The sequence below is a fragment of the Pteronotus mesoamericanus genome, unplaced genomic scaffold (genome assembly GCF_021234165.1).
Source record: "Pteronotus mesoamericanus isolate MK-2021 breed Mesoamerican mustached bat unplaced genomic scaffold, CSHL_Meso_final scaffold_54, whole genome shotgun sequence".
Lineage (NCBI taxonomy): Eukaryota > Metazoa > Chordata > Mammalia > Chiroptera > Mormoopidae > Pteronotus > Pteronotus mesoamericanus.
In genome coordinates this window covers 25,668,632-25,677,795 of record NW_026555321.1, presented here as the reverse complement: position 1 = coordinate 25,677,795, position 9,164 = coordinate 25,668,632, and the positions used below count along the sequence as shown (strand labels likewise).

The 9,164-nt window shown below is 42.6% G+C and overlaps 1 protein-coding gene across 1 annotated transcript; it reads left to right on the top strand.

Moving 5' to 3' along the window:
* The first annotated feature begins 1,287 nt into the window (after positions 1-1,287).
* On the top strand, positions 1,288-2,014 carry LOC129087968 (proline-rich protein 23C-like). Its single transcript, XM_054595065.1, is given in 2 exon segments — positions 1,288-1,572; positions 1,574-2,014. Coding segments are annotated over 2 exon segments (726 nt in total).
* The last annotated feature ends 7,150 nt before the right edge of the window (positions 2,015-9,164 follow it).

The following is a 9,164-nucleotide window of genomic DNA, read 5'->3' as shown; positions in this document are numbered from 1 at the left end:
GAGAATGTCAATGCCGCCAAGTCACAGACCACTAACTCCCAAGAGAGTCGTGATTTAAATATAATTCGGATCAAAGGAATACTATGCAGCCCTAAAAATGTAAATCTATAGTATGCTACTTTGTAAAAAGGGACAAAGTGAGTAATGGCGTAGTTAAGAGACAGGGATAGAAGGAAATTTTTCGTTGTCCTCTGTAGCTATAAAAAAGTGTTACATACTACAAAATCAGAGCTGGGTATTCACTCCAATTAATACTAGATTACAAGTTGAGCCATACCTTACCTTTTGCAGCCAAAACCACGCAGAGCCACTTTTAAACTGACATTCAGATCAAAAGCCCCGATCCTTCATCGTTTTAAGTGGAATTTGGTATGTCAGACCAACCTCTGGTAGCTCCGGGCTCCTGAACAAAATCTTTCTGCATGGCATTTTCATCTGTAAATTGGGCTTAAAACAGATACACTTCACAACTGTAGTTTAGGTAAAACTCTTCTGTAGCATAATAATTACTGTAGTACTGCAATAATACAGTATATAGTATAGTCATAAATTGATCATACAGAGGCTGCTATTAACACAATTCTAACGTTACTTTCCCTTTCGACACAGCTGGAAGGTAATTTCCAACTTACAATTTATTAATAGTGTACAATTTAGTAATTTACAATTTAGGCAAGCTGAGGAATAATGATGTCATCCGAAAATTCACCCCAGTATTGGACCAAAAGGACAGTGCAGGTCACTACCGGGGTAGGGACTCACGGGAGAGTCGCACAGGTCGGCGTCCTGAGACAGCATTCGACTGGTGGGACTCAATCGGTTTTCTGATCATAAGGTCCTCTGCATCCGGAAACCTCAAGGAAGACCGAGAACTTAACACTGGAAGTCAGGCCTAGAGCGCCACAGTTGCTCGGCCCCAGGGGGCGTCCTCACAGAGACCTACCAACCACAGCCGCGGTCATTGGGCGGCAAAGATAACGCGATTTCCACAGGGCGGAGCTTAGCGTGAAGTGAGACTTTGGTTCCGGGGACGTCACTTGGAACCTCATCCGCGGTGCCATGCGCGCACGGGTCAGCGTGAGGAGCTGAAGATTCGAAGATTAGGCGCGGGTTTACTACACGCTGGGCTGCGGGCCTCCCGGCAGGCGACCCCCGATCTCTGAGGACTCGCCCGCGACGCAAGGTCCTGCACCGCACCGGCACTCGGCCCGCCTCACCTGCCATCGAAGCCAGTCCCTGAGTGACACTCGCCCTCTGCCAAGCCCTGGGAGCGCCGCCCGCAGCGCCATGGAGGTGATGGGCAGCCAACTCCTCAGACCCAGCGCCTATCCTGCGCCCTGGTGGGGACCACAGCCCGAAGGACCTGGCCCCGCCAAGCGCCGCCGAACCGAGGAGCCCGCGAGCCCCGCGTCCGGAACTGCGCCCAGCCCGCAAGATCCGGCGGGGCCTCCGGCCGCGGACACGCTCACCTCCGTGGTGGTCCTGGCGCCGGGCTGTGCTCTGCAGCTGCCCCTGGACGACGTCGACCTGGTGCTGGAGCCCGAGCCAACGTCGGTCCTGCAAGTGTCTCTGGGGGGGGCACACCCTCATGCTGGTCCCCGAGGCCCTCTTGGAACCCGGCGCTCTCCAGGACGCTCCCGGGGGAGACGTCGCCGTCCAGCAGGGATTCTTCCGCGCATGTGTCCCAGGGATCGCAGCCGGAGAAGAGGCCTACGACGAGGACGCGGACCCCGAGTTCCTGACTCCTTGGGTGGACGCCGCAGGAGGCTCCATCGCTGGGTTCCGCCCCTGCCCGCACGGCCCCGTCAGAGAGCCCTCGCCTCAGGCCGCCACCCCTAGTCCAGAGCGACGCTCGCCTGGTCCCTACTTCAACCTGGACTCCCACCTTCTGGAGCCCTTCCCCAGCTCACCACTCCAACCTCTACCTCCCTCTCCGAGCCCAGGTCCCCACGTGCGACCCCGGCGCCCTCCGGGCCCAGCGCGCAAGGCCCGGAGACGCCTGTTCCAGGAATGAACTGCCCCACGATCCCTCCCAGCCCCTCTCAGGACCGTGAGAAAGTATTTTCATGGCAGCTGTGTGTTCTTTGCACAACCTACAAAAATCACCAAGGATGGATAATGCTCATTTAATTTTTTTTTTCCCCAATCCTCACTCAAGGACAGGTTTATTGATATTAGAGAGAAAGGAAGCGGGAGAGAGACAGGCAGGCAGGCAGGCAGACATTCATTGGTTGCTTCTGGTTGGCGCCTGACAGGATGCAAGGCAGCCTAGATTTGTGCCCTGACAGGAATCCAGCCCCGCAACGTTTTGTTGTACAGAACGGCGTGCTCCAACCGAGTCACCTGGCCGGGACCAGACAGATGCTCTTTAGCTGCAGGCTGCTTTGCAGAATTTTCTGTCAATGATGGACTAAAACATTTGAAAGTAAAGTCACAAAGCAGCAAAGAAATGCTGCTTGAAATACAAGAGACTTGACTTTGCATGATGAGCACACAACACAGATGATGTATTACAGAATTGTACACTTGAAACTTATATAATTTATTAACCAATACCACCCCAATAAATTTAATTTTTAAAAAACCATTTTAAAAATGCACTGTACTTTTAGACATTCATATGGCTGCTTAGGTTGTTTTCTCTGTATAGGTCTCTCTTAAGCAGTTCTGTTTCCTCTAGTTTTGCTTCAAACTTCAGGTTCAGGTCCAGCAATTTTCTCTAAAAATTATTCCTTTCCCCACGAACCTACCACTGTACCTCTTTTCTCCCAAATTAGAGAAATTACTAAGTTTCTTTTGTTTAATGGGTTTTGGCCTTCATGTCCATTGTTAGTTTATGATTACAACTTCACCATTCTGAACTTTATGATGGCACTAGCCCCTTTTGGGGGGATCTAGCAAATAGTTATATGTGGGCAAATGTATGTTGGATACAAGACAAACAGAATGGGGGTACAATGATCATGCTCCCTCCTCTTTTTTTAATGACTAGGTTAGCAAATGGTTTAACTGTATTGTTGGGTTTGGGGGGGTTCCCCAAAAGAACCAAATATTTTCCATTTTTTCTATTTATGTATTTTTAATATAATTTCCCTGTTCTGAAAGAGTAATTCTAAAGATTTTGTGTTTTTATAGCTCTAAGATCCCAAATATATTTTGTACATTGTTGCTGGCATATGGAAATAATTTATTCTCCTCTTGATCTGGTATCAGCAAAAATATATAATTTCTTTAATGGCTTATCTGTAGATTCTCTTGCTTGACTGATAAAGACAATATTCTCTCCAAATAATGATAAATTGTCTTTTTTGACAAGCCTCTGACATCTTATTTTTCCTTAGTCTTTTTTATTCGATATTACTTCAAGTCCAGGTTGAACAGTAATTGGGGCATCCCTGTCTTATAACTTGTTTAATGTACATGCTTCTAAATTTTACCATAAATTATAATCTTTTCTGTACATGGTTGGTAGATAACGCTTATCCTATTGAAGAAGTTAGTTCTTGGTCTTTCTGATCAAAAAAATTTTTGAATATTTGTTTTGTTTGTTTTGGGCTGACTACAAAGACTTTCTCAGATTATTCTAAATGTTGGCACTTCGTTGTTTGTGTGTATACATAAGTAGCTACATAGCATCTTTGGGTCTTTGGGTACATACAGAAACCTGAGCAAATGAGATCAAGCTGGGGCTTCAGGAATTTTAAAAATTGCATGCCTTTCTGAGGACTGAAGGGAATCTGGAAGCGGAAAGGCAGGTCACTTTATAGATTTTAAATGTTAAATTTTGGAACAAATTTTTTGTATGCATAAGATGATTTTCTGTATCTTTTTAAATATGGTCATTTGCACTGATACACCTTTTAAAGATGAAGTATCTTTGCATTTCATTTATTCCACATTATTTTTACAATTCTAATTCTACCCTTGGTTCTTTTTTGTTTTGTTGTTTGTTTGTTGCAATCATATAAACACTACTCCTAATTTTAAAATGTCATTATTTTGCCAGGTTTGCCTCATATTTTATAATGAAATAAATTATTAGTGATAAAGCTAATGTCAAGATGCTAGTTTTTTCTGTTGGACAATAATAATTATTCAGACTTAGCAACATGCTTTGCCAGTATCTTTGCTCATCTTCTATTCTTGCATTCCACTCCCTCATTCTGTCCTCATTCCTTTTTCTTACCAAAGTTTACTCTTTCAAATTCTTTCAGCTGTGGCCTGTGTATAAATCTTAATTTTAAATGTCTGTACATATTTCAATTAAATCTTCTAACTTGTTTAATACCTAACTGGGTTTGGAATTCTAAAACAGTGCCTATAGTCTTTCACTACATTATTTTCCCTACCATTTATTGTCACAGATGAGATGTCTTCTGTTATTTGTATTGCCATTCCTTTGTAGATTAGGCTGTTTACTTTAGTATTTTTCTTGACTTTGATGTTCTACAGTTTCAACCTGATGTGTTTTAACGGTAGAAATTTTGCCTGCTACAACTCAGTTAGCTTTCTAAATCTGGAGAATTAACTCTTTTCTTAAAATCTCCAAAAAAATAAGTTAATATCTCTTGGACTTTTGAATCCCTCTCCAATCTGTGGAACATCTAATAGAGAAATGTTGGAGTTGCTTAATCAATGTTCCTAACCCTGTGTCTCTTAATATCCACATTATGGTTTTTTTGTTAACTTTTATAATAATCTACTTTCTTCCAGTTCACTGTTTCTATTATTTTCTATATTTAAAATTCTGTTTATGTTGTTCATAAGACAGTGTTCATTTCAAGTACTGCATTTTTCCTTTTCAAGGCTTCTAATTATTTGGGTGTTTTAAATATCTACCTGCTTTTATTTCACACCTTTTGGTCAATGTCATATAAACTTCTTTTCTTGTTTTGTGAATTTTATCTCATTTATCTCTAGAAGAATTTAAACATCCTTCTTTTAATTTCTGTATCAATTAGCTTAATAAGCCCTAAACCTCCAATTACTTGGCAACATTTAATGAGACTGATTTTCTCCTAAGCATAGAAATTTTGTTTTATGGACATGTTTTGAACGGGAATTCATTTTATGCTCCACACTAGAGTTTTTCCTTTGCTTCTTCCTGGTTCCCTAAGATCCAGAACTCTGAACCACCCATATGGAGTTCATATAATTTGCCACTCAAAAATCACAGTTCCCATCCTCAGGCAGTCACACATGGCCCAATTTCCATGTTCATGCTGTAGTGATACTGGGGTGAAATGTCCATATCCCCGCCCCCCGCCCCCCCCCACAATCAGGACTGCTGGGAGTATTGGCAGCTAATGCAGCTGAGTTGCTCTCCAGGAATTATCCTCCACCTCCATGAGTAGTCCACTTAATGACTGTTCAAATAAGTGGCACACCGGCTCAGTTCACTTCGTTTAAGACAACACTAAACGACCATCCCACTTCCAGAGATCTCAGTGGGTTGGCTGAGGCCTTTGTTGCAACTATGTCCCAGTTCAACTTCTCCATCTGTCCAGTCATATTTTCTTTGTTCCTCCAAATTCCTGTACACAAATCTCCATCTTATAGTCTTCCCAAATCAATTTAAGAGGGCTGGTGCCAGGAGTCACCATAGGAAGCAGGCACTGAAATGGACTTCAGAGTTGAACCATGGAGCATGAGTAGCCCACGGCATGCTCCAGCAAATCAGGTAAGGTTTCAATCAGTGGTGAACTTATTGGGATACTGGTAGAAAGGAACTGGCAATATCCCAGGCATTTGAGAAATTTGGCAACAGTAATCACAAGAACTAAAATTTATAAGTAGCATGGATTTGAATGGCTGCTGCCAAAATAATCAATGCATTTGAGAAAAAGAATGAAAGGCTGAGGGTGATTAATTACCAATAAAACAGTCTCCTTGGCAACATTCATATAGGCTTTTGTCTCCTGGAATTATGGGGGTGAAAAAACTGAGGAGCTGGCTGGATTTACTGTAGAGATAGTGGAGAACCGTAAAAGATTGAATGCTCAAACTAAGCAAAGTGTAATGGTGAAATCACAGCCTAATTGGGCCTTGAAACATTGGGTGGAAACAATCAGGTAGATATGAATATCTTAAATCCCCAGATCCTTCTCAATCCTCCTGGCCTGAAAACGGGCCCACTCCTCTCTGTAAAAAATTGGCAGTTCTCCCTTGCTTTAAAATGATGCCTGTCAAGACAATATGCACCAGACTCAAGATTTAACATGATCTCCTCTCTTTGCCACCAGGCCAGTAACTAAAGTTAAGCACAACATAATCCAGCCAGGGATATGCTAGACCTGTACATAAGGAAGAGAACTATATAGCCTGGAAGAGCCTCAGACCGCACTCAACCTATACCAGTAGAAGCTAAGTATAGGACTGAGGGTGCTAAATGTCAGCCTGGACAAGGGAGAGTTTATCATTTTAGAAGCACTATCTCATGATACAGGATTGAACACCCTGGCAAGGACCCTGTAAGAAGACAGTGCTCACATTCAGATAGGTGACTCTTGGAAGCTTGGAGAAAAGCACGTCCCACACAAAGTTAAGCAGAAATGCCATAACTGCCAAGGCAGACAGTAGAATAAAGAATCAAAAGACTCAGAGAAATGGGTATTATACAGTGAATATACTACCTAAGGATGGATACTATATCAGCCACTATGAAGTGTGGGAGTTCCTAGAGGGACACTATGTAGCAACACAAGAAAGAATGCAATGGAAAGGCACCAGTATCATTGAGAAACTCAGTAGGGCAGCATTGGTCAGGGTGGCCAGAGATGTCATTAGGGAGCAGGACTCCATAGTAGCCACAGGGATAACGGGATCTGAGAGACTGAATATACAAAACAATGGCCAAACCTCATATCCATATAATTCTGACCCACAGACTTTGTAGCAACCAGCCCAGAAAGAAAACTATAACATCTGCAGAAACTGGCCTCAAATGGTCAGGACTTAAGTGAGATTTTCTAATTTTCACCCCCACTTCCAACTCAGGACCAACTAGGGAACACCAAATAAGCTATGCCTAAGACATAAAGCACACAAACCAAACCAATTACATAGGATGCCCTGCTTCTAGTTAGCCTACCTTCAGCTTCCCCCTGCCAACAACCTACAGTCAAACATACCTGAAGCCTTCCCTTTCTCCACTCTAAAGCTTTCCTACTCCCTTGCCTACCTATGAGTCTCTGTGAAATACAAGTGATGGGATTGACACCATTGCTATAACAAGCTCTGGATTAATAGCCTCTGCTTGTTATTATTTCAGTGGGTTTTCTTTATTTTCAGTTTTCCTGGGAGTCCCAGTGAGATAAAGTCTTGCAGTGCCTGTCATCATGGACTTCAGCCTTCAACCAGGTGCAAACCCATGGAGGCACCTTGTGCCTTGCAACTCTCGGTTTATGAAGTCCATACCAATGTGGTAAGCCAACACCAGGTTTGAAATCTCTCATTGCATTGGTTCCTTGGCTATTCTCAGTGTGGCACCAGGTTTTGTTACTGGTTATTTGGCATCCTTGGTGGAATCAAGCCATTGCTTTTCAGCTCCTTTTGTTCTGCCATGTTTCCATTTTGCACTGTGCTGACTGAAAGTGTTGTAACAAGAACAAGAACCACAGGGTATATAACATAGTAATAGGTCCTATAAGTCTGTTGTTCAGGCCAACATCACAGTCTGGTGAGTTTGCAGTTCTCACAAGATGCATCCATTTGGAGAAACTTTGTTGTGGCTCATCAAAAAAACCAAATGAAGTTGTCTGTCCTGATTTTTATTTTTTGTCCTGAAAGTTTTGTTTTGATCCAGAAACAGTGTTCTCTCTAGTTTTCCTGCTGCTAGGGGGTGCAGACTGTCAGGTGTGCATTCAGAGGTAGCCAACCATCATGTTGGGAGCTTAAGGCATAAGGTACACAAGCATCATATTTTATCCACCTTTTCCAGCTCTGAAAGGTTAATCTAAGTCCAAATCCTCTCCTCTTCCAGGAAAAATACCTGCTTTTTGTATGTAGTCTTTTTACAGTCCTAATTCTTGTGCCCATCTCTTATGACATAACTTCACCAAGGATGATTTAACTTGAAAAAAAAAACTGTTCATTTGAGAGGTTCCTTAGAAAAGAAAGGGAATACGATTTCTCAGGTTCAATGGGCAGCATTTTTTTTATTGGAAATAAAGAGGCCTCAAAACAAAACTTTGAATTAAAAGTTGTTTTATTAAAAGATTATTTGGCCAAAGCTAATGAGCAATTTGGCAAACAGTAACAAACTAGACTGATTTCTCTAATCAATCCTCCTTCCTGGCCCTCCTGTTGTCTCCCTATTCCAAATCTCTCTCTCCCTTCTCCTGCTGTTCTCTCTCTCTCTCTCTCTCTGTACTTCCATTGACTCCTCTCTCCAGTTCCCCTTGCCCAAGCCCCCTACTTTCTCTCAACAACTCTTGCAAGAGCCCAAAATGCCAGTTGCCTCTAACGATCCATCACTCACATATCACGTATTCAGGCTACCCCAGTTTAAACCCTGGACCTGAGCTGAATTGAGAGCTACGAGTAAAGATAAGACCAGCAAATATTCATAGAAGAGTTGAGAATTCTTTTGGATGCAGAAGATCCAGAATTACCTGACTTATATGGCTTATATACATATTGGTCAGAACTGGAGATGCTAACTTCTATGGCAAAGCAAATTGGACTGACCCAGAAAAGTACCTACAGGATCTCTCTTACCACAGCAAACCTGAGGGTCCAAGAACAAGCCTAAAATGTTGGGCAAGGTCTCCTAAAAACATACCTGAAACATTTCCAATAAAAATTGATAAAAATGCCACTGTTTCTATATTAAAGCCAACCACCTTTGCTCAGCCTCTCTCTTGGAGTAAAATGTACCACACAGGTGGTCAATATTTCAAACAACATAGATTTTCCCTATCTCCCAGCCTGTAGCTATAATCCTTGAGCTCTTGACTGGGAACATTCCCTCATGCTCTATGATAACACACCTGCAAATTTAATAGGGAGAGACTTACTCTGCACATAGAATTGTTATATTAAAAGCCCACCAATTTCTTGAGGTTTCAGAGAACATTTTTATTTATAAGCAATTGTGTCTCTTCTGAACATACCTTTGCATGTTTTATTTGACCCATACCCCAGAAGAAGATGTTAACACCATC